Below are 26301 nucleotides of genomic sequence, written 5' to 3'. Positions count from 1 at the left end.
GAAAAAAATGTTTTAAAGCACCTTTCCAAAAAGAAACAAAACAGAACAAAAAAAAAAAAAAACAGAGTCCTTTTTGTTGGGGATAATTCAGATGGAAATTCCCAGGTGTCAAAAAAAAGGTTATTTATGTATGCCACTATGGTGACCCGTGTTTTGTTAGCCCCAAAATGGAAAATGAGTGAGGTCCCAACCAAAGAAGAATGGCAACTTAAACAGATGGAATATGCACAGCTTGTGGATCTAACTTACAGAATACGAGAAGAAGATTCATTTAAAGAAGATTGGAAAATGTTTATTGAATATATAGGGGGAAATTGAATACACTTGAAAACTTTGGCAGCATTAAGATAAATTCAACAGTGTAAATAAGTTTTGATGGAAGTAATAATGGAATACTGAATGGTTTAGTTTATATAAAATACGCAGGGATTTATGTTATGCAAAATGAACCATGTAAAGAGAGGAAGGGGAGTCATTGATATTTTAAGGTTGCTTAAATGAATATTCTAAATTGTAAAACTATATATATATATATATATATATATATATATATATATGGGACGTTTTATATATATAGGGGACGTTAGTCCTCTGCCCTCAGAAGCTAAAGAAGGCACTTTTTTGACACAAGATGTATATTTATAAGGACACATCTAATTTCAGTAATTTTAATGTTGCGTTGAATAGCATTTAAGGGTGTTTTTTAATTGTTGCAGCCAACCCTGGAACCTTAGACTGCAGGGTGGGTAATTAGAAATAATTATAATTATTATAATGGCTAGGCACAGCTTGCTCCCCCAATCAAGGTGCATAGTCCCCAAGGCTGGCCAAGTTATTTCGGTACTGAGGTAGAAAAACCCCCAAGCACCTTTCCCTGGAAGTAAAGACAGAATAATAATAAACAACAATGCACTGCCTTTTGGGACATTCAGAATCAGCTGCCCGAGGCAACTGCCTCACTCTGCCTAATTGTAAGACTGGCCCTTATTCTGACCATGTGGTGGGATTGAGTACAAAATTGGGTTGTAGGAAACAGAAAGGAAACCCAAGTCTGGAACAGCCACGGTGAACCAGTGTCTTAAGGAGGCTCTTGAACGTAGTAACAGAGGAAGTGTGTTCGATATCAGGTACAAGGGCATTCCAGGGTCAGGGAGCTGCAAGTTGAAAAGGATGCAGGCGGAGAACAGAAAAGGTCATCTTAGGTTTAACTAGGGGATTGGTGCTTATTGTTGGGAAAACATTTTCAGCCTGGTTGGAAACAGGGTACTGGATTTGATGGAGCATTGGTTCAGTCTAGAAAGTTCTAAGCTAGCATTTGTCCTGAAATGCTAGTATTGTATGTGTAGGCAGTCTTTTCTTCAAGGGGAGGATTTCAAAGATTCAACCCATTATTGCCTGTTGTATAATATAAACTAGCTGCAGATAAATCACATACCCTCCAACATTTATCCGATGAAAATAGGGACGTCGTATTCCATCATCGTTGTCGTCATTGTTGTTGTTTTTATATTTATATCCCTGTAGCACAACTTATTTCTTTTTTTCCTAAGGTTTTGTGGGGGGAGGCTGTTGCTATTACAAGTAGCAGAACAGGGTGCCATTCGAGCCTGGCCAAAATTTTGATTCCACAGCCCTAGCATCATTCTGAGTCTCTCTCTCTCTCTCGGTGGTACTACAAATAATGGTTCCGAATATTTGGTTAAAAACCTGCAAAATTGCTTTCTTTTTAATAAAGGCGTGAGGAGAAACCTCAGAAATTTTCTCAGGGGGAAAACGTCTTCTGCGAAATTTCACATCAGGATTTCTGGGAATTTCAGATTATCCCCTTGGACCACTGGTTCCCTCTCCTTACAAGAGAGAGTCATAGCCTGGAATTTCTCAAGGGGCTATGGCACATCCTTACTCAAGCATCCTTACCATGCTCCCCCCCTTTCTTTTGTTCCAGCAGTGTCCCTGCTGAGGTGTTCCTTTTCCTCATGAAGGTGTGGTAGGATGAGACCCCTGAAACTCATTTTCGCTGGTGACCTAATCAAGGCTTTGAACCCAAGTGTCCTAAGATGAAAGGCTATTGCACATATTTTTCATTTGAAAAGCCATTTGGAGAGCACATAGACCTTTTCCCCCTGAGAGGAGGTGTCAGATTGATGTACTGCAGCACAAAATGGGAGTGTAAATGTATGTGATGTTCATGGACTAGTGAATAGGGCTAGTTTACTATGAAATGAATTACTGGCAAAACAAATGGGTCAGCTCCTAAGCCAGACACTCTTCTTGCTTTTTGACTTTTCGAGGCACCGTTAACCAAAGGAAGGCTCCGAAAGGTGTTGATTCCCGACACTTTTCTAATGATCCTGTCATTTCGCTGAAAAATGTTTTAAGTGCTGCTGAAGATTTGTTCTCATTTTTATTTTAAATGGAACAAGGACAGAGAAAAGAGCTCGAGAGGGATGGCAGGCTCAGAAATGGCTTATTGCTATATTGTCATAATGGGAAGAATTCATTTGGTTAAGGGCTTTGGGGGTAATAAACGCAGCCTCTAAATGAAAGCAGCCTTCAGAGTTAATAGCCGCAAAGACTTACTCCAGTTCTTTCTGTCACAACTGTTAAAGTGCAAATAAGCATGGGGCTGGTTTATTGCGTCTGTGTTGCTAGCTCAGGACATGCCTGCTTCTTTCTAAATATGAAATGGTGCGGCTACCTGCATATTCTGAAGCCATAACCTCTCAAACACTTAATTGATGGAAATACCTCTGTGTGGTAGAAACCCACCACTGCCAGTATCCTGTGACTGCTAGGATCTGCCGTGCCTTGAAGCAGCATCCCCAGACCCATCAGCATGACTGTGTCCCTTGTGGTGAACCACTTGAGGCTATCCACCTCCTGCTCAAATATCCTAGATAGCCTCCTGAAATGGCCAATCCATACATATCTCTGAATATGGGGTAGCTCATCAGCAGGCAAACCAAGGCCCAGGGGACGGATCTGGCCCAATCGCCTTCTAAATCCGGCCCGTGGACAGTCCGGGAATCAGTATGTTTCTACACGAGTAGAATGTGTCCTTTTATTTAAAATGCATCTCTGGGTTATTTGTGGGGTGTAGGAATTCGTTCACACCCCCCCAAAAAATATAGTCTGGCTCTCCACAAGGTCTGAGGGACAGTAGACCGGCCCCCTGCTGAAAACGTTTGTTGAACCCTGGGCTAGATTGTTGCTTGGGCATACTAGCTCAGGCCTTTGTGTCTCAATGTTTTCTTATATCCACCTCCAGCCAGCTTATCGGTTGCCTTTTTTTGCATCCAGTTCCCTTTGGATTTGACTCTGACCAGTGAATGATGTGACAGCCCTGCATTTTGTCTTGATGACCAAGTTCCCTGAGACCTCACTGAGGTCATCCTATACATTTGGCTCTGCCTTGGCTACCTATGGCCAGTGCTCTGGGGGTACTCAAGGGTACGCAGAACCGGCATTTTTTTTATAGAAGAAAAGCACTGGTTAAAGGTGTGGCACTTACTATAACAACTTCATGGTGAGTACCGGCAACATTTTTGTAGAAGCACTGCTAGACACATCAAAGAGGCGCTTCAGTTAAACACATTACAAACTTTGTATGAGAAATCGGGTTGGCAAAACTGGAACTCCACAGCGCCATCTGGTGTCACAGTGTTAGAACGCATAAACAACACATATAAAGTACTTTTTCTTTGCCAATGTAGCTGAGTCCATAGTTGAGTCAGATAAAGTAGCTTGGGAGGTGAAGGCAGACAAACAGACAAGGTTTGTAGATGTGTAGGTACTGAGAACTAATACAGATGTCTTTATGGGTTGTATATATATCTTTCTTTATTCCTATCTCAGGGAATAATTTTATGTGAAGATATCTAGCAAAATCTTTTTTTATTGAACCCTTTACAGGCTCACCATTATTCCAAACTTGCTTGTACATTTCCAGCAGCTATACACATGAATGATTTCGGTCATTTTCCGTATGAGCTCTCTTCTACTGTAGACACTTTCCCCTCGAGGTCTAGGAGGAAGCTGGTGAGGTGCAAGAAGCACAGAGTAGACTGAATTTAGAGCTAGACTGAACGATTGCTAAGGGATTGGGGTGGGGGGAGATGAGAGATCTATCTGCCCAGTCCAATATTCACAAATTCACTTGTGGAATTGGAATGCCACTCCCAGTCTGATTACACACTTCTCTGGATTTTGCAGTGCACAGAAACGGAGGACAAAAATACGTGTCATATGTAAAAGATACACAAAAATGCATTGAAAAGCATTGAATTGTGCATATTTTACATGCAAAGTCTGCAGAAAATGGATAGAGTAGAATGGAACAAGACAGAATGGACCAACATTGGAGTGCCTATGAGACGGAAACATGCTGCAATTCACCATTCATCTCATCCTTAACTATTGCTTGTTGTAATGCTACCTGTTTAGGGTGAGGGAGAAAGTTGTGCATTTTTATAATTACGTTTCTGAGTGTACCTGTAAAATGTCCTTGGGGTCCACCTTGAAATATAGTAAAGGAAATGAACTTAAGTCTCCGTTAACCTACGTCATGCCTGGGTGTGTGTGTGACAAAATCCACCCAGGCGGATAGGCGTGGCGGTGCTTGCACCCCCTGCGGGCACATTTTCGTGATTGGCGCGATCGCCATCGTAAAAATCCACCCTCTGGTCGTGCAAATATGCCTGGCGATCAGCTTGGTACACCCTGACAGGTGGCATTCGCCCCCCAGCAGGTGGCGCTCACATCCCCAGTGGGTGGTTTTATGTGATCGGCAGTCGGTCGGATTTTCACGATTGGCGGTTGGCGCTGGCACCTTCTGGCACGGTTTTATGTGATTGTCGGTCGGATTTGCGCGATCTGCAGGCATATCAACAACTTTGGGGTGCCCTAAAAAAAGCTCAAAAAACCTCAACAACTCTGGTCAACGTTCCCAAAAACTGCAATGTGGAGACGTGAGGGAAAAAATTCACAGCTGGTACCACCTGACCTTGCTACACCTCTGGTTGTTAGGGCAACACTTGAATTCTCTAGAGCTACTTGTTAGGATGCAAATTGGATAAACAACCATTCCCCTGTAGCATATAGGTGTGGGAAAATGCAACTGTGTATTCCCCCACTTCCAGAAGTGGCCAATGGCCGTTGCGGGGGTGAAACACAATGTGTTGTGTTGACATTACATCATGTGTTTCCACAGCCCCACTTTGCAGCAAGAGGAGATAATTGCCACAGGGTTGCCTTTCCCCTTCTTCTTTTAAAGCAAGTGTTTCTATATCAGTACATCAAGTTCCACCTAAAGGCTTGCACATCTCTGTTTGGGTAGTGGAAAAGAAGCTGTAGCTTGCTGTTTTATTTTTAACCTTGTGTTGGTTTCACACTTTTTAATGTGGAGGGTTTGTTTCTGTATAAAGTTAACTATCATCATCGTCATCATCATCAGGGGCTGCACTCCTTCTTGCTCTGTTCATCAATCACCTCTTCTATTATATAAACTACGCTCACCTCCCCAACACCATTTCTGAAGCCACTTCTATTTTCTATTCTGCAGCCCTGCTCTGCACCAACCTTCAACTTTCCATGCCCATGCTTCCCCTCCATGTCATTGTATCTGTTAGAATTCCTGCTCCATGACTGCAGTCATGGGATTGTTGTCTATCACATGATGGTGTATGTTTTGACTCCACAGAGTGGGAAGTGATGGAGACAGGATGTTTGTGTTACTGTGTTCAATGAAGTGGGACTATTGTCCTTTGTTCTTTCTCTTTGCTGTCTGATGCTACAGAGAGAGGGAGCCATGTTGCAGTGCTCCGTGTGTGTTTATATGTAAATAAAGTAGATTAGCCAAAATGCTGAGTGGCTGAGGTCTGTTACGCAAACTGCGAAGACTCTGCAGATCCCTAAGTGTGCCGATGTCTGTTGGCATCAGTCGCTGTGATGTTCGGGCAGAAGAAAGCTTTTGAAGCTCCCAAACGATCGACCAGGAGGGAGGGAACATGCCAGGGTCCTACTCGAGAGTAGGACGAGCTCCTGACAGTATCTTCACTGTAATATCAGGGAGGAGATGGGAGGTGCACAGCAAAATAGGCTGAGAATGTGAATGGACACAATTCTGTGAAAACCACTAAAATCTACCATACTTTTCTGTGTATAAAATCTGGGCTCATCTTATACACAGATAGTATCTCCCCCCATTTTCTTAAATTGGAGTCCCCAAAAATAGGGGGTGTCTTATACGTGGGGATGTCTTATAGACGGAAAAATACAGTATTTCTTATTGGTAAGGGGTTAGTGTGCCCTTGCTTCAGGGACAACCATGGCTCTTCATCATGGATCTTCCTTGGGAGGTTTCCCTTCCAACCAGGGGCACCATGACGTAACACGACATGACGTCACGTTACGTCGCACATGCTGCAGAGGTGCCTGGGAGCCCTGGAAGTCACATTGGAGGCCCCGTGGTGTGGGTGCCGAGCACCCACAACAATTTTTTTGTGGGTACCCAGGCTCCCAGGGCCCCCTAGAGTTGGCACTAGTGCTTCCAACCAAATGTCTGGCTCTTTGCCCAAGTTCAATGGTAACCAAAACCAAAATCCCCCAGGTTGATTTCTTAACCCATCAGTCTCAGAGGCTGCTAACCAAGTCCCACCTCCCAAACCCCTCACATTTATTGCAATGTTCCATCTCCAGTTTCTCTCCCCACACTGCCAACTACTGGGCTCATTCACACACAGCAGCTGTCTTGCAGAGACAGAAGTTCTTCCTGCCCACACGGTAGCCTTGAGTTCTACACCTTTCCCTCATTTTATGCTGGAAGCCTGCATTAAATATGCTCTTGATGATTGACTCCCAGCAAGTTAGCAAAAATGTATAAGACAGGTACAAATATCTGTGGGAAGTATATCTAAAAAAAGAAGGCACCTTTTACCATATGTGGTGTTCTTGTAAGGTAATAAAAACATTCTGGGAAATTATATGTAATAAGATGGGGAAAATGCTTAAATTAACATTTGTAAAAAAAACAAAAAAAACCAAGAGGCTTTTTTATTAGGAATTATAGGTGCTGATATTTCAAGGGAGCAGAAAAGACTTTTGATGTATATGACGAAAGCCACACGGATGTTATTAACTTATGATATAAGAAAAAACTTAAACTTAAACTTATGATTTAAGGGGGGGAAACCGGTCCATGTGATTTGGTCCTCAATCAGGAAAACCGTTGAGTCTCTTTTTCTAGAGGCTGAGAACAAGCACTGATCATGGAAGGTTTAAGCCTAGGAAACCCTGTTAGAATTGCTTAGGCTTGGACAAGGTTTTCCAGCTCTCTGACCTACAGTTACAATAGTTGATTTAAACATTTACTGCTGTAGGACAACAGCTGCTTGAATGTAACTAGCCCAGAGATGGAAAGAAGATGAAGTCCCTACCAGAGAAGAATGACAAATTAAACTGTAGGACTATGCTGAACTGGCAAAACTGACCGGAAAGCTCAGGAACCGAGAAGACCAAACTTTAATAAAGAATAAAGGAAAATTATAATTTATCTTGGAGACCACTGTAAACAGATGGAAACATTAGCAGGATTGCAATAACACTTGTAATCTAGCAAGTACTATGGAGACAATGATGTTATATAAAAGAAAGATTATTGGAAAAGATGCAGTAGAAAAGGTTTAATAATAGGACCCATGGAGAGGAGGTGGGAAGTCCAGAGATTCTGAGGAATCTGTAAATGTGGATGTGAATGGTTGTATTGTTGTAATTACCGTATTTTCGCCCTATAGGACGCACTGACCCCTCTCGCTCTCCAGGCTTCAGGAAGTTATCCACTAGCCGTGGGAGACACAGCTCTCCCACAGCTAGCGGAGAGCTTGCCTGCACCGAGAAGCTTGGGGCGCGCTGAGCTCAGCACGCCCCAAGCTTTGGGCTTCACGCAGCCCTCCGCTAGCTGTGGGAGAACCGCGCGAAGTTGCGTGGCTCTCCCACGGCTTGCAGATAGCAGCCTGTTCTGGGGGCTGGGGTCGGGGGAAGCTCGGGCTTCCCCGCCCCAGCCCCGCACCTGGGGGGAAAATATTTTTTTTCTTTATTCCCCCCCCAAAAAAACACCTAGGTGCGTCCTATGGGCCGGTGCGTCCTATGGGGCGAAAAATACGGTATGTACTTGTAAAATCAAATGTAAAATATTTCAGTCAATCCATCCATCCATCCATCCATCCATCCATCCATCCATCCATCAAATGCTCTTGGTGAGCCCTTGGTCCCTTACAGGATACCCATCTCTGCAGCTGCCCCATGTTCCTCACATTCCTCGTCAAACATAGATTTGGCCTTCGTCTTGCTTCTATCATCTTTGCAACTGAGCCTTTTGGTTGATTTGTTGTCGTAGATCTGGCTTTGCAGTGGGCTTTGTTATGGTGTTTTATGCAAGGCGCAGGCCGGGCAACCTAGACATGAGCATTGCCTCAACTCAACTGAATGTGTGTTCATCCAACACACCTTCATGGCTGCACATTGCAAAGGAAGTCCAGCAGTGGGGGCCAAGGCCTTTTTCAGAGAAGCTTGCTTACCGTTGCTGAATTTTTCATTGAGCAAGCTCTGGTCAGCTTCCACGGAACCTCTGAGTTTCTAAGAGCAAAATTTGGAAGAAGATCATTGACAGCAGAGCTGCTTTTTACTGGGCTAGAGGCAGTTGGCCGCTGGGTGGTCACATCTATAGGCCAAAAGTAAATAGAAAATTTAAGCCAGGCACATAACAGCTGAATCACAATATTGCAAACCCACACTGATTAAGAGATTTCTTTTGCTTTTGTGGTGTCTGAGGCTGAATTTTAATCAATACAAAAGAAGGTGAGATCAAGGCACTGCACTGTGTGTGTGTGTGTATGTGTGTGTTTCGCAGAAGGCAAACTGTGACTGTGAAGAAATGTGTTGAGGAACGATACAGCACACCACATAATTCATCAGGAATAGAACCAAGAAGTTCTGGGATCTCCCTGTATTGCTTCTTTCGCCAAACTACAGCATATGGGTCAGAAACAGACCGTTTTACCTCCACTAGGCCTGAAAAGGAAGCCGTTCCAGCCTTCTTCTTTTTTTAAAAAAACCAAACAAACACACAACAATCTTAAAATCCTGCAGCAATCCTGCCTGGTTTCCTCCTCTTCTCTTTTTTGGTGCCTCTGTATTTACTTGAAAACATTGCTCGTCTTTGAATATCTGGCTGTTTTTCTTTCCATGAAGCGTATGACTCATAATTGATGGCTTCATAACAAAAGTAGTTGTTTCCCAACTTGCTTCCAAATCCTTTAATATTGTTATTGAAACACAAACGCCTTGTGGGAAATCATCGTGGATGCTTTCCATGCACTCACCGCTTCTTTGGTCTTTGGAGCTATTTTCTGTCGTTTGAAAGCTGGTCTCTAGCATTATCTTTAATGTGCCAGGCTACTCTGTAAGTCTCCCGACTTGACAAAAGTCGAAGTGTATTTCAGTGCTTCATTTATAGAAATGAGAAGAGTTGAGTGTAAAGTCTGCCTGAGAGCCACATTCCCTGGGTTTTCCTTCTCCCTGGCTTGTGAAGTGCAGCTCAAGGTGAATTCACGTGTTTGCCTGATTCATCAAATGCCTGCCTATGTTCGAATCTGGGAGGGTTTTTTTGCTGACATGGCTTCTTCAGGTGTTGACATGTTTCTTGTAGGTCCATTCCATGATCCAGAACAGGGTTCCGGTTTTTCTGGGCTTAGCACAAAGCAGTCCACCACAGACTTCCAGTAAGCAGACAGTGGTAAGAGGAACTCTGGGGAAAGGAACACTAGGTTTTACGTTACAGAACTCTAAAATAAACCTGCTCATCTAGTAAACATAAGAGTCCTGGATTCCAGGTTCTTATTTCTAAGAGTCCTGGCCCTCTGGATGCAACATGTAAGTAATAGTAATAGTAATAGTAATAGTAGTAGTAGTAGTAGTAGTAGTAATAATAATAATAATAATAATAATAATAATAATAATAATAATTTATACCCTGCCCATCTGGCTGGGTTTCCCCAGCCACTCTGGGCGGCTTCCAACAAAATATTAAAATACAATAATCTATTAAACATTAAAAGCTTCCCTAAACAGAGGAGGATCACTGTAAAGTGGAGACCTCCAGAGCCGCACTCTTGGGTGGGGGGACATAAATATTCAGTAACAGGCAGAGGGCCTTCTCGGTAGTGGCAACCACCCTGTGGAACACCCTCCCACCAGATGTCCAAGAAATAAACAACTATCTGACTTTTAGAAGATGTCCGAAGGCAGCCCTGTTTAGGGAAGTTTTTAATGTTTGATGTTTTATCGCTTTTATTGTTATTATTGTTGATATTCTGTTGGGAGTTGCCCAGAGTGGCTGGAGAAACCCAGCCAGAAGGGTGGGGTATAAATAGTAGTAGTAGTAGTAGTAGTAGTAGTAGTAGTAGTAGTGAACACCAGGGATGTGGAACTTACAACCCTTCAGAGGTTGCAGGACTACAACTCCCATCATCCCTAGCCATTGGCCAAATTGACGGGTCCTAACGGGAATTGGAGTCCAACAATACCTGATTCACCATCCCTGCTTCAGAGGGAAGGGAGAAGAGGTAGCATTCTTCTTCCATGTCCCAATATGGCAGTTCATTTGATTCCCCCCCCCCCCCCGATAAAATGAGAGAAGTATGAAAAGTGTATCAGATTATTTACACAGAAAGCGAGGAAAGGTTCCAATTTAAAATTTATACAAGGATTCGGATTTCTTGGCTTCATATCACATTTGCCACTCCAGCAAAAAAGAGACCAGGGCGGGGGGGGGGGAGGGGAAGGTCACATATTTAAATCATTACAAATATATTCACTCCAATCTGATTGTAAAGACGTCCACAGGAGTGGATTCTGTCGGCCAGTCTCCATTCCAAAATTGTACAAAGGGATGAGCAGTTTCCTTGAAAGTGTCTAGACAATTATTTCTTCCTTTCCCAACTCACTTATTTATTTATTTACAGGCCATCATCTTCTTGATAAAAAATGATATTCCACATGTCAGTCCTTTATTGACCAATAGATGGTAAGAGCCTCTTTCCACTCTTTGGCTAATAACATAAAGGCTGCAGTTCGCATATTTACAACACACAAAACATGCTCTTTCCTGTTGTCCTTTCATCCTTCCCAGTAAAATGGTTGAGGGATTCAATTGAATCATATATCGCACTATATCTCTGATACTGCTTCTGATGTCTGACCAATATTTTTTGACCTGAGGGCGTTCCTGCCAGATGTGAGCTAATATGCCTCTTCCTCTGTTACCTCTCCAGCATTTATTTGACAGATTTGAAGACATACTTGCTATTCATGCTGGTTTGTAATACTGTCTATACAATATTTTATAGAAATTCTCCATTGATGCAACATCTGCCAGATGTTTGTTTGTTTCACACATACATAGTTCCACTTGTCTTCCGTTATTGCAATATTCAATTATCTTTCCCAGTTTCATTTTACAGTCTTTTGGATTAGTTGGGTCCGACAGTATTTTGTATATTTTAGACAGCAGCCCTTTGTCTTTCTCTAGTATGGTAGCTTTTCAGAAAGTGCTAATGCCTCTTTGCATTTATTTCTCTTGCAATGTTCTGAATGTAGAGTGATATCCAGCGTTACTTATACTCATCCATTAAAATCAATGAACTTAAGTCATGAATTCCAATGGTCTCTTCTGAATATATATTTATTACTTATTAAATTTTCACGCTGCCCTTCATGCAAAGATCTCAGAGTGGTTCACATTATAAGAACATAGTAGAAGATCATAAGAACAGCGTAAATCATATAATATAATTAATAAATCACCAGTAAAACAATTACAATGTTAGCAAACCAGCAACTAAGAAAACAAGCTAAAGATCGTAATTACTGCATAAATCGGGTCCTCCCTTAAAGAGGGCATGTGTTGCGGTGAGACCTGGCAACTGAACCCTGTGTTGTGGGTGGGTAAGATGGGATAGCCACAACACCCAATTGTAGGTCCCTTGATGCTGGGTTTAATCAGGCCAATGGGATGCAAGCTAAATGGATCCAGGGACCTATATATACCTATGCACGTGACCCAGAGCTTCCTCTTTCAGTGCGTGCATTCGGAACACCCGCCCACATCTCCCTATATTTAGAGCTGTGCGCTTGACCTTGCTATGACATCGTGTGTCGTCTGTCATTGGGGCAGGGGCACGGCAGGAATTTTCCCCACTTGGCTGATTGGCTGGTGCTGTTTGGGTTTTGACTGCCACATAGCAAATCGTCACAACTTGTAAGGTTGCGGATAGGATCTGGTTCAGGTGGTAGGGATGGGAGAACGCTCTCGCCATCCCTATGTGGAGGGTATTCTGTTAAAGGAATCCAGAGACTTGATGGTTTGGTCAACCCCTGTGAGGGAGTTGTGCTTTCCGCTTATCCAGGTGTTCACCCTAGGCTGACCTCTGGGGGTGCCCTAGGTCAGCGCTACCTGCAAGGTTGCAGGGAGCTAGTTGAACCAGAGCCTATGCAACCACTCACTTGCTGTGATCAATAAAGTTGTGGCCTAAATTCTGCCAAAAACCAAACCAAAATTTGAGTCTTGTCTGGATTTATTTAAGGGGGAGGTTTAAAGGTCTGAACATGCAAGTCATATTATATGATTAACAAACCAATAAGGAATTTATAAACTATAAAACAATATTAACAATATGGCAGCAAAAAAATAAGCTAAACGCTATTAAGTTCGTACACACTTCTGAATATGACCTACTTGGATATCAACAGTCGTTCCTAATTTTAAATACTGAAACAATGGTAGCTGAGCATTGGGATTTTGTTGTTTCAACGGATCATGTGATAAGATTATATTCCTAAAAAATAAAGACTTTGAACTTGGTAATACTGCCTCTTGTTCAGTTATTGAAGTCTAATTCTTTGTTTTCTGGTACTAACAAAGGGATATATGACCTGTACATAACCCAAATCTTAGGTATTATTATTTTTGGATCCTGCTCAAATACACTGATCCTGAAAACTTCCCCATATCCATTCTGATAGTGGTATATCTACCTTTACTTGTTTTATGATTCAAGCTGGTGTACCCTGGTATATTAAAAAGCCCCACTGAGCTAGTGCTATCAATGTCGAAACAGTATAAGACACTGTTATAGTTGGTGTTTCTATCCCACCTTATTATAGGGTAGCCATGCTTCAAACAGTAAAAATCTGGACAGAAAAGTTGTTGAGCTTTCTTTGGCAAAGTTTTTGAGCTTTTTAAAAAAATTGTGCTTTTTTATTAAAAAAATGCTTTTCAGTTCTATACATTTCACTTTTACAATTATTTTAACATTTCAAAACTTGACTTCCTTCCCCCAATTTCTGTGTTTCCTTAAATTAATTTTTTAATATTTCTGCGTATCCAAATTAACTTAATTTGCTCATTTATTCATCTACTTTAAATATATACTCTTATAAAACAGCAGGTTATTGCAATAATCCTGCCAATGTTCTTATCTGTTTACAGTTCGTTTGTAAATATTCAGTAAACTATTTCCATTATTGTAATGTGTATGGGTTGCTCGTGCGTAAGTTGCCGCCTCTCCAGGCTTTGTTGCCTTGCTAAACCTTTCAGTCTGGGCAGCCCTTCACTTCGTGGCTGCCTCAGTCGCTAGCAGAATCCGTCAGTGGGCGTCTCTTAAATCTTTTCCAACATAAAAGTTGTTTGACACCCAGTCTCCTCCTACTCTCTCTGCGCGGAAGTCTTCTGCGCAGGGTGGGCGTGGGTAGCGGAGGACCCGTGCTCTCCCCGCTGGCGTCCGGTGAAGAGTCCTGGAGCCCTCTCGCCGATTCCCCCATCAGCCCCTCTATATCCCTGGTGTTGCGCTGATTTGCTTCCCCATCTGCGGAGCTGCCTCTCTCCCTGCTGGGCCCTTCTCCAGCATCATTTGAGAGCCTTCCCTCCGCCTCTAGCTCCGATGTCAGTTCCCTGACAATTATTTTATATAAAAAAGTTTGTTATCTTGATTTCTTATTCTTCTGGAAAGTTCCACCATTTCTGCATATTCCATAAGTTTTTGTATCTATTCTTCCTTTACTGGGACTTCTGCTTCTTTCCATTTTGGGGCGAGTAACGTCCTTGCTGCTGTAGTAGCATACATGAATAAGTTTCTATACAGTTTAGGGAGTTGTTGTGCTTTCTGAGCAAAATCGCAAAAAAGCAATAATTGCATTTTTGAGCTATTTTTTATGAAAAATCAGCAAAAATAGCATGGGCTGCCATATATCCGTATTTTCCTGGACATTTTTAACAATTTCCATCCAGACACTGCTGCTGACTGCAGTATTCCCCACATTAGTTCTTATTCACCAGGCCTTACAAATGCTTCCAAACCAGACCTGGCTTTTTGCTTTGCCAATAGCCAGACTTTGTATAGTACCCATATCTTGTTCTGCCTGACTGCTCTTCTGCCTGCTGCTTCTCCACATCCTTGCTCTGATACATGCTGTGGTCATTTCTAGTTTGGACTACTGCAATGCGCTCTACGTGGGGCTACCTCTGAAGGTGACTTGGAAACTACAACTAATCCAGAATGCGGCAGCAAGACTGGTGACTGGGAGAGGCCACCAGGACCAAATAACACTGGTCCTGGATGACCTACACTTCTGGGGGACCACAGGTTCTCCAGCATTGCACCAGAAGGTGAACATCCATGTCAATGTGTTGACATCTCCTTTTTCATTTAGTGAGCTGGGGAGAGATGAACTTTGTCTCCGATTAAACTTTGAAGGCAACATACAAACCAGGCTTATATTAGAATTCTGGTATAAATGCCAGCCTGTTGTCTTTGTCAATGGAGACAGCACCTTAAAAAGCAGAGACATCACCTTGCCAACAAAGGTCCATATAGTTAAAACTATGATTTTCCCAGTAGTGATGTATGGAAGTGAGAGCTGGACCATAAAGAAGGCTGATCGCTGAAGAATTGATGCTTTTGAATTGTGGTGCTGGAGGAGACTCTTGAGAGTCCCATGGACTGCAAGAAGATCAAACATCTCCATTCTTAAGGAAATCAGCACTGAGTGCTCACTGGAAGGACTGATCCTGAAGCTGAGACTCCAATACTTTGGCCACCTCATGAGAAGAGAAGACTCCCTGGAAAAGACCCTGATGTTGGGAAAAATGGAGGGCACAAGGAGAAGGGGATGACAGAGCACGAGATGGCTGGACAGTGTTTTCGAAGCTACCAACATGAGTTTGACCAAACTGTGGGAGGCAGTGGAAGACAGGAGTGCCTAGTGTGCTCTGGTCCATGGGGTCACGAAGAGTCGGACACGACTAAACAAAAGCAGCAATAAATGCCGGCAAAAAGCTGGTTGCAAAAAGCTCTGCTCTATTTCCACGAAAAAACTAGCACAGCTCCCCACTTAATTGCTGTGTCCCTGATTCAGAGGGAAAGCTAGAAGTCATCTCGCAAGCAGAGGTGGATGATTCTGACACTGACCACAATGTTCATACCTAGAGGGAGAATATGCTTCAGTGGCGGAGAGGAGAACAACAGCAAAATTTATCTCTGTCACTCGCAATTAGAGAAGCTTGACTGAAAATCCTTGGACTGGGATGCTGCTTTATGTCCGGTCATCACACGTCATTTAACACATTATGTCCCAACTTTCCAACCTTAAAAGAAAATTCCAGGCACAATCCTGCTGGAGTTATGTAGGCTCAATGTTTTCAAGTGGAAAGTTCAGCAAATACATATATTTCGTGCAATGAAAACAATGGGGCTGGAAATTGCTTCCCTTTAGCTAGATTGTGCCCAATTTTTAAATAAAAAAAAAGTTAATCTTTAATATTGAGGACAATCAACATCCATGTTTCATGGACCAATGTGTTTTGCTGCAAAACCGAACTTATTCTGAATGGTTGAGCTCTATAATAGAGTTGGGACCATCAAGCAAGAAGGGATGTACAGTTACAGAACACACACCCTGAATTATAATCTAAGTAACAACACCCTGCAATAATGAATTCAGATGGTGAATGCCACCCTCCCCAAAACATCAAAATTTGCAACCCTTCCCCAAGCAGCCTAGCAAGAACTGATCATGTGCAGTGGTCAACAAGAGCTATGAAACGTTTATAGACACCATGCATTTAAAGCGTGGACCTCAAGAATCCTAGGAACAGTAGTTTGTGAAGTGTGCTGCAAGGAATAAACTACAGTTCCCAGGATTCTTTGGGCCTCATATAACCAACATGCTTCTGTTTAATGCATGAAGGGGTTAAGACCATAGAGTAAGCTGTCCTGCCAGGCTTAGCTAAGTCGCACACCCTCACCGGGGAGGAAGGGTTACCAAATTCTTTGTTCTCCCACTTTCCTATCATGTGAACCAACCAGTAAGGCTTTCTGTGTTGGTTTCTCCAAGCCCAGACTGCATGGTTTTAGCAAGCCAACTTTGTGTTTCTATGCAAATAATTTAGAAACCCTTACCATTTTTGAAACTAAGTTATACTGCCTGTCTTTTTGGCTACTGTATGGAAAAGCACACTAATCTGACCTTTGAAGAGTTCTTCTCTTTCCGCGCTAAGGGAAGTGGAAAACTTTGAAAGAAACTTAGAAGGGAATATTTTAAAGCCCTAACAGTCTATATTTCCATGCTTTACTTTGCTGCATGTTTTGTGATTTTAAATCTCTGCTGGGTCTCTCTCACCAAAAAAAGGACTTGCCCCAAACGTGGATCAAGGCACCCAGGGAATTCTGCTTTTATTATTTAACTAAAATTACTAAAAACTGACAAAATGGCCCCACAAGGACTATTGCTCTGTAACTTCCAGAATTGATGGGAAGTCAAGGGGGCTAGTTGGTGGGGAGAGAACGGTGGAGTTGGCCTGATAGAGCTTTTAATACACGAGTGGGGGACCTTTTTTCTATGAAGGACTACTTATTCATGGGAAATATCAATTTCACTGTAGCTTATTTAACATTTAGTAAGGCCACTGGGTGCTGGATCTGGCCTGCTCTGTTGATGCCGCATGTTAGCATGCAAACTACTTTTGACCTGTGCACCTAGTTTCTTCTCAGAGTAACCCTGTGAAGCAGAAAGAGCAGTGCTTTCACCTATAAAAAATGTTTAGGGGTACTCTTATTTTCCTACTCATATTGAAATATTACCCCTCAATGAGGCCAAACTTAGATTCACAAAATGTTTAGGGGTATGCACCCCCCCCCGAAAAAAGCATTGAGTAAGACCATTGGGACACGTGGGGAATGGATGTCTGGAGCCAATGCAGACCCTAAACAATTTCTTCCAATACTTGCAGATGTGTAGATGCTGCTTCTCTTATGGATCCAGCTGATGCAAAGGGGGGAGGAAAACAGCATGTTTACATCCTACCCCATCACCACGACCTTCCTCTGTGTGGAGTGACACTGGCATTTGGTGAATTATCAGCAGCTCCCTTGTGATCTCCCCCAATCTAACAGGACACGAGTGATGTGGGTCAGAGCCAGGTAAGAGAAACATTCACACCACTCCTATAAAGTAAAAATGTACCTGAAGTAGCGTCTCCACCCTGTTCATTCAGCCTGGACACTGAGGTCGAGCTCCAAGGGTCTTCTGGCAGTTCCCTCAATGTGAGAAGTGAGGTTACAGGGAACCAGGCAGAGGGCCTTCTCAGTAGTGGCACCTTCCCTATGGAACGCCCTCCCATCAGATGTCAAGGAAATAAAGAACTATCTGACTTTTAGAAGACACCTGAAGGCAACCCTGTATTGGGATATTTTAAATGTCTAATGTTTTACAATTTTTTATGTGCTGTAAGCCACCCAGAGTGGCTGGGGAAACCCAGTCAGATGCATGGGGTATAAATAATAAAATTATTATTATTATTATTATTATTATTATTATTATTATTATTATTATTATTATTATTATAACTCAGCTCCATGCATTTTCTCTTGGGGGTGAAAAGGGCGCATCTCCCTACTTCTGCACACCCCATTTTTGCTTTTAAAAAGCTTCCTGTCCCTTCCCCCATCTGATTGCCTGCTATTGTATCTAATCCAGCTCTCAATCCTGCCATTTTTAAATGGTTTTAAGGTGCTCCTGACATCTTTATGTTCGGGTTTTAGTGAGTTCCCATCTGTATGATTCTTGGCTCGTATCGCAGGGTCAAGTCCCAGGCGCCTGCCGTATTTCATGGGCTTTGCAGGTGCTGCCATGCTGGTGGAAACTAGAAACGCCAGCCTTCCCTGGGAAAACCTTTCGAAACAAACCTCGAATGTTTTCATTCTTTCCCACCTGCCAAGATGTTTCCGTTTGGGTTGCAGCCAGAAAAACCATTACAGATGAAGATTAGATTAAAAGAAATAGATTTAGAGGCTAACAGGATGCCTTCCTTGGAGAGATCTCGATATTATGCTGTATATATAAAGATTTATGCCTAGTATTTATGTGTGTGTGTGTTTTGCCCATATGGATAGTAAACACTGAAACAGGATACAGTTTGCGGGAAGGGGAGGCAAAAGGGTATCAGTGAGGGTGGAGAACATCTGGTTTGAGGTGTGTGCGTGTCGAGGGGAATGGGAAGGAGCAGGCACAGAGCTCGAGGGCGCAACCACTTCATTTCTCGCATAGACTCCCTTCAAGTGTGTCAAATGTCTGCATGTAAAGGCTGTCTCTGCAGACACTGAGAACCGTCTGTGCCATTGTTAGATTTCCAGGCTTGTCTACAGATCCGTGAATGAAATGAAGCTGTACTTGTACAGTTCCCATTAGAGATGATGAATCGTTCTCTTTCTTTTTGTTTGAGTGGGTGTTGTGGGGAAGCTTGACTGGTTATTATGAACTGTTTCCATGCATGCGCTGAGCCACCCCAGCTAAGGAAGGTACACATTTGATAGCAAAGTCTTTATTGACAAAAGAAGCACTTGCAGCAACTCCTGCGTTACTTTGCATGCCCCCCCCCCAAAGTGTCCCTATTTTCCAGGGAAGTCCCTGATGTAGAGAAGCTGTGCCAGTTTCTGACTTGATCCCGGAATGTCCCACTATTTCTTAGGATGTCCCTATTTTCATTAAGAGGGACGTGGGTGGTGCTGTGCACAGAGCTAGGACTTGCAGATCAGAATGTCGGCGGTTTGAATCCCCACGACAGGGTGAGCTCCCATTGTTCAGTCCCAGCTTCTGCCAACCTAGCAGTTCGAAAGCACGTCAAAGTGCAAGTAGATAAATAGGTACCGCTCCGGCGGGAAGGTAAACGACATTTCCGTGCACTGCTCTGGTTCGCCAGAAGCGGCTTAGTCATGCTGGCCACATGACCCGAAGCTGTACACCGGCTCCCTCGGCCAATAAAGCGAGATGAGTGCCGCAACCCCAGAGTCGTCAGCGACTGGACCTAATGGTCAGGGGTCCCTTTACCTTTACCTTATTTTCATTGGAGGGTATGGAGTTACCTAACCCCCAAGCCATCTGAAGGCAATCCTGTACAGGGAAGGGATATATATATATAGTGTTTTTTTCCCACGTTTTTATATATGTTGAAGCTGCCCAGAGTGGCTGAGGCAAGCCAGTATGACGTGTGGGGTATGAATAGTAAAATTATCATTATGGAATGGGACGTCCCTATTTTCATGGAGAAATGTTGGAGGGTATGCACAAGGCAGCTGTCCCTTAGTCCTCCACCCTGTGGAGCAGATGCAGCAACAGGGAGACCTCACCTCTCTTCCGGCTTATGTACCTTATGTACCTTCCCCCAAAGGGCTGCACATTCACAAGCTGAGACTTCTCCTACACAAAAGTCGAAGCTTCTCTTCCAGTTTCAAGCCCCTCCTGGTTCTAGGAAAAAGTGGGGAAGGTGGGGAAGCTACTGACCCATACCTCATCTGAACCATCCCTTCCTCTGCCACATCCTGCGTGCCTCCCTCTGCCTCGGACTGCCCCGACTCTCCCTCCTCCCCCCTGCCTTTGCAGGCAGTGCCAAACCCCATCAATCACTGGTCCCCTATCCTGGGTCACTCCCCAGTATCCTGCCTCCACTGCACACTCTCAGGAGCCTTGTCATCAACTCTTCTCTGCCCCTTCCCTATCATGCCACTCAGCTACAGTGGCTGAATAGTGAGAATCACCCGCCTCAAGTCTATGTAATATACCCTAGCCTAACCTACCTCAGGGGACACAGGTGGCACTGTGGGTTAAACCACAGAGCCTAGGACTTGCTGATCAGAAGGTCGGCGGTTCAAATCCCCGTGACAGGGTGAGCTCCCGTTCCTCGGTCCCTGCTCCTGCCAAGCTAGCAGTTCGAAAGCACAAAGTGCAAGTAGATAAATAGGTACCACTCCAGCGGGAAGGTAAACAGTATTTCCGTGTGCTGCTCTGGTTCGCCAGAAGTGGCTTAGTCATGCTGGCCACATGACTCGGAAGCTGTCTGTGGACAAATGCCGGCTCCCTCGGCCAATAAAGCGAGATGAGCGCTGCAACCCCAGAGTCGGTCACGACTGGACCTAATGGTCAGGGGTCCCTTTACCTTTACTTTAACCTACCTCAATGCATTGTTCTGAGGATAAACTGGGGAAAGGGGGCACACATCATGTATATGACTTTCTTGCCGGGGGGGGGGGGAGAGATAGGATTAGGGATGAATGGACCAGTTTATTTCAAGCCTGTGTCAGTTTTGATTGAATTTGTTCATAAATCAATTCTACCACGTCCCTGTATTAACCAGGTAATATGTTAACTTGAAAAACCTATATGAAAATTCACATATAACTTCCTATTTAATCGCAATGTATGCATTTCTAAATGTATTTTATCCTAATATACACACTTCTAATGCATTTTGGCATTAATATATATATATATTTAGCTGAATACAGTTTTGTAAAATTCAAAGAAACACAATATCTGAATGATAGTTATGTCCCAGACCAAGAGGTATGAATCTGAGCAGTTTGCTTATCCTCTAACCCTAGCTGGAATGTAAATGTAATAAAATAAAGACATGTGAGATACTGTCCCTGTTTTCCCCCAGTACTATATATTCTTGCTCCAGAGAAAATCTCATTGAACTTAAAAGTACATACTTCTGAGTAAACATGCATAGGATTATGCTGCAAGGGACAGAAAGGAAGATTACAACATTAATTGTGTAAAGAGATTAATGTGGGTGTGTATATCGAGAAAAAGGAAAGAGAATGAAATGTGTACACAAATGTCTGTGTGTGCAAAGAGAAAAAGGAATTAAGGGATAAGTGAGGAAGTGAATGACTGCATAAAGGGGAAGGGGAATCTGAATTTGAATGCGCCAAGCACCAAACACATTCATTTTTGCACAGGCTCATTTGTTGATTTCTGCAACCCTTTACTGGCCAAAGGAATGAACTTTAATGCCCGATCTTCAGCGCACATGCATGTGAAATAAAGGCAGTCTCATGGGGCAGTGATTTGTATCTGCTTCATCCTTTCCTTGCTCAACACCATTCTCGCTCACTGTTTGATGGCCAGTTCTGCTTCCTACAAGTCAACTTGGCCATTTTCTCTCAAGAGCGCTATTGGACAGAAAGTGGGTGTTGTTTGGCAAGTAAACGTGGCCTGGAGTTGGAGGGGCAGGGGAGAGACATGGAGAAGGAAATAATAAAGGGAACCATTTACTGATTTCCATTCATTGTGAGTTGTACAGAGAGCTGGAAGGAAGGAAGGAAACACAGGGAGGGAGTGACTAGGAATAGGTTGGAAAGCACAGCCTGGGGCAATTAGAGGCAAGTTCCCTCATTGCCATAGCCCTTCTTACAGTCCTTTGCCACATTTCAGGAGTATTACTAGCTGTGAAGGCCACTTCTCTTGTAGTAAAGCAACAGGTTTTGCTTGTATGAAACAGACTGGTGGGAGTGGCCGGTAGCACCACCAGTTCTAAGGGTCACCATCATAGCTGTCAACTTACAGATTTGAAAATAAGGAATCAGCAGCCAAAATAAGGGATCAGCTTGCATTAACTAGCCACACACACACAGCCTCCACCCCCTCGCCACGAGATCATCACCCACCATTTTAGTCAACCAGCTCCATTCTTTTCCCCCATAACAGTCAATCGAAGGAGCCTCCAAAACAAATCCAAAAGCCCCCCCCCCTCCGACGAGATCGCCTTTTCTTTCCCCCCACCATGTGCCCCTGCTCCAGACAGACCTTTTCCCTGGCAAGGGTGAGTGGGCCGCCGATGACGTATCCATCCGATTCCGGGCACAGGTATGTTCAACTTCTGAGCCCCTCCAAGCCAAAGGCAGAAAGCCCAGCCAGCAGCCAAACGAAGCCTCAAGAGGTGGTTCCCACAGCGCAGCAACCCAGCAAAGGGGATGCAGCAAGGAAAACCACCGTCACCTCTCCGCTGGGAAGTGCTGAGCAAAGGCGAGTCCCCAGGCAACGCGGCTGGGCACAAGGCATGCAAGCTCCACCCCCCAGTCGTTCTTAAACTCTTTATTGGGTGAGCAACACAGCCAAGCAAGACAGTTGGAGCCTCCCTCCTCCCTGGCCGGCAGGGAGAGGAGCTGCTTCCTTTGAAACCCGGGAAATTTACAGGACATCATCAATCTGGGACAGCAGCGGGAAACAGTGCTGGGATAAGGGAGTTTCCCGCCAAATAAGGGACAGTTGACAGCTATGGTCACCACCCACTCTATTTATTCATTTGGGATCTTTATCCTGTGCAACTTTTTATTCTAGAGACACCATACACATGTGCAGACACAACAGAGAGAGGATGGTGGGGGTGAAGGGCCAGTCCACCTATGAGGCAAGGTGAGGTAACTGCCTCAGGCAGCGCGATTCACTGGGGCAGCAGATTCCAAGGTCAATCTTCCTTCACTGCCTTGTTCCCGATTCATTCATGTTCATTTATTATATTTGTACAGTGGTACCTCGGGTTACATACGCTTCAGGTTACATACGCTTCAGGTTACACACTCTGTTAACCCAGAAATAGTGCTTCAGGTTAAGAACTTTGCTTCAGGATAAGAACAGAAATCAGGCTCTGGCGGCGCAACAGCAGCAGGAGGCCCCATTAGCTAAAGTGGTGCTTCAGGTTAAGAACAGTTTCAGGTTAAGAACGGACCTCTGGAACGAATTAAGTACTTAACCTGAGGTACCACTGTATGCCACTTTTCACTCACATGAGTCACATGTAGCTCTTCCCTCACCCCTTCTTCCCTGGTCCACCTAGGGTGCTAAAATGTCTTGGGCCAGCCCTGCCATGTTATTTCTAAAAACGTAAGAGCATCAAGAAGAGTCATGCTGGATCCAGCTATTAGCCCATCTAGTCCAGCTTCCTGTTTGCACAGTGGTCAACCAGATGTGTGTGGGGAGCCCACAAGCAGGACCTAGGCCCAAGAATGCTCCCCTCTTCTCTGGTTTCCAGAAACTGGCATTCAGAAGCATAGAGTCTCCAACAGTGGAGGTAGAACATAGCAATCAGGCTGAGTAGCCACTGGCTATGCAAAGAACACCTTGGAATAATTATAAATCTCCACTAAAGGTAAGAGTGAATTTCATCCAGGGGGAAAAAAACAATAATTATTTCTCTTTTCAAAGCATTATAACAGAGAGGACCTTGGAAGGTATTGCTGAAACAAAAAAAAAGATGCAAAAAAAAAAATCCCCTCTGCCAATTTTCACAGCATTCATCCTGTGGACTTCATTTTTTAATTGTTTTCCTGTGTTTGTTTATTAGTTTTGGAATTAAACTCTGCCATGGCGACATCTCAACTCAGTTGCTCCCTCTGCCTATGGGGCTCATGGAAATTTTGGCAGAAGTCTGTTAACATCTGTTCCTTTTATTTGGCTGTAAAAAAAGAAAGAAAGTTGGAGGAGGGGAGACAGACTGCTGTTGAGGGACTCACTTTGGAGAACAATTTCACTTTGTCATGCAGCAATTATTTGTTATGAGTTTTGAATACTTTCCTGATTGAATAAGGTTTTATTTGTGTTTCTATATTTAAAAGAGAGAGAAGAGAAGAGAAAGAGGGAGGAATTACTCTGGGAGTCAGTTCTGTAAGATGATAGGAGGGAAAGATCAGCTGAATGCCTTAATTGCAATTCGTTACAGTGCCAAGTCCAACCTTACCCATTAGGGATGCTCTGCGCACCACATGCCATTATTCTGCACCGTCTCCTGAGCATGATCCAGTGTTGCCACTGCCCCTTCCTCCTTACTTTTAAAAAGAGCACTCTGCAGCACCAACTCGTCTCAGAGCATTCACTGCCCCCTTTCTCATTACTTACCCAGCATGCTACAGATATCGCCTCTGGTAGACCGGCACTTTCAATCTTCTTGGCTACTGTCAGGTCCAGGGGATGAAGAAAAACAAGTTGTTGCTGCTGCTAGGCAACTGCAGAGCCCACAGCATCCAGCAACTTCCCATTGTTGATGATTGGAGGATGAGTCCTTGGGTATCCTAGCAACAGCAATATGCTTCTCCCTGCTCAGGCAGGGCAAGGTGGCCATTGTGCAGAGAAAGAGCAGCAATCTCTTTGTAGGATCAATCGAGTCAAGAAATGCCAGTTGCTCTAGTTTCTATTATATGTATCTATTGTGGCCTTAGTCATGGTGCCTAAGTTCAGAAATGTTGGGGGGCATCATAAAGTTTGAGGTTGAAGTTTGCTTCTCAACTAATTATGAGCAAAGACCAAACCCCAAGGAAGTTCAAGCGTAACTTGTAATCAATTGGTGGATACCACAACCCCCTTCCATTTCCGCTTGGCGATGGCAGCATTCTAGACACTGAGGATTCTGGGAGATGTTGTTTTCTGGGTACCCGATGGACATATTGAGGATGCATGTCCCTTGTGTCTCTGTATTTCCTTACACCCTGGGGCATTGCTGTTGTAGCAACATTCCAAACATCAGGGAAGGAGGGAAGAATGGAAGTCTCTCTGATACTGCTGCTGTTCCTTCCACTGCTAGGTAAGTTTTGGGAAAGGGAAGGGAGCAACAACAGGGCAGGGGACCACAGCCGGCTAGAAGGGGCATTTGGAAACCTCTTGGTTGGATACTTGCATTGACAACGAAACTCACAAAAATGATGGAGCATGTGATAATAAAATGACAGTCTCATCATTGTGAGTGCAACAGTATCCACATTTTAGAACTGGGCTTGGGGGCTTGTTTTCGAATTTTGGTGGGGAATAATTATATTTAACAAAGTCAAGATGGAAGAACTTTGGCCATTGCCAGTACATGATGAACACCAGATTCCGGGGTGAGGAAGCTCAGATTTAGGGGTCAGATGCAGCCCTCTGAAACCCTCTTTCCTCTGGACTCTCCTCAGCCACACCCCTGTCAGCAGCAGGTTAGCAAGAACTCACATGGCGTCAGTGAAGTTAACTCTTTATTCAAAGAAACAAGACAGCTCAGGTGGCCAGTCCTAGTGAGCACAGCAACTCTTCCTGGCAGAACTTAGAACAGCAATGGCACACATCTGAGAGGTGTCAGGAATGAGTTCTTGTGAGCTCCAGCTGAAAAATATCCCCTATGGATAGCAGTAAAAACAACGTCATATAAGCACCCTTTGGGCCATTCTCTGTGTTCCCAATGGAGCAGGTTCAATGCCCTGGCTTGCCCTGGCTCCTACTTCTTCCTGGTTGGATGACATCATGTATGGTCGTGACATTATACAGCCAATTGGATTTGACTGTTTGACACCACTGAGAGGCCAAGAAAGAGTGATTTAGCTAGGGTTGCCATATTTCAAACAGTGAAAATCCGGACAACTTTTTGGCCAAAGTTATTGACCTGGGCTGCTATACATCCAGTTTTTCACAGATGTTTAACAGATTTCCACCTGGACACTGCTGTCAACCTGGACATATGTCAACCCTAAATTTAGCGATGATGATGATGATGATGATGATAACGTTTTAGCTAGGAATGCAAAAAAGAATCCTCAAAAGGGGAAAAACTGTTCAGCATAAACAAAAATGTTTGCAAAAATAAATAAATCCTATTAGTAACTTTGACTCAACTCTATTTAGGACCAGCCAATGTGGCATGTAAATTTTCAAGTCATGCAGAACTTGTCCTCAGACTAGATTGTTGCTAGAATTTGAATTTCAAGTGAGTAAAAATATCTCCAGCCGATGTGGACAGATTCCTCCAAGCTGGAAAGCCCACCACCTGTCCTCTGGACCCGTGCCCGTTGTGAGGGTTTGATTAGCTGCTTGTGCGTGAAAACGTGCTCCCTCAGAGTTTGTGTGCCCCCACAAACCTCCGTGTGTGACGGAGCTCCTCAGACATGTCTG

At 43.8% G+C, this 26301-nt stretch overlaps 1 protein-coding gene and 1 long non-coding RNA gene across 9 annotated transcripts in view; one reads left to right on the top strand and one right to left on the bottom strand.

Moving 5' to 3' along the window:
• LOC308585505 (uncharacterized protein) overlaps positions 1–24389 on the bottom strand; it is a 43371-nt gene extending 18982 nt beyond the window's left edge. For 2 of the 8 annotated variants that reach the window (XM_081191192.1, XM_081191193.1), the window contains exons 1-2: positions 24286–24389; positions 8574–8716 (exon numbers count right to left, since the gene is read on the bottom strand). In XM_081191192.1, the coding sequence (XP_081047318.1) occupies positions 8574–8716; positions 24286–24292 (150 nt within the window). In that variant the 5' untranslated portion in view covers positions 24293–24389. Of the gene's footprint in view, positions 1–8573; positions 8717–8883; positions 9803–21014; positions 21607–23177; positions 23267–23701; positions 23846–24285 lie in introns of those variants that run through there. The other 6 variants (XR_014007447.1, XR_014007449.1, XR_014007445.1 and 3 more) reach the window with 6 other exon arrangements.
• A 497-nt stretch (positions 24390–24886) lies between these two features.
• Positions 24887–25564, top strand: LOC308586178. The gene is made up of 2 exons (XR_014007757.1): positions 24887–24967; positions 25332–25564. It is a non-coding gene; the product is annotated as an uncharacterized lncRNA (long non-coding RNA).
• Positions 25565–26301: the final 737 nt, after the last annotated feature.

Source organism: Podarcis bocagei, assembly GCF_964188305.1.
Source record: "Podarcis bocagei genome assembly, chromosome: 4".
NCBI classification, from domain to species: Eukaryota; Metazoa; Chordata; class Lepidosauria; order Squamata; family Lacertidae; genus Podarcis; species Podarcis bocagei.
Note: the sequence above shows the minus strand (reverse complement) of the source record. Positions and strands in the feature narration are given on the sequence as shown.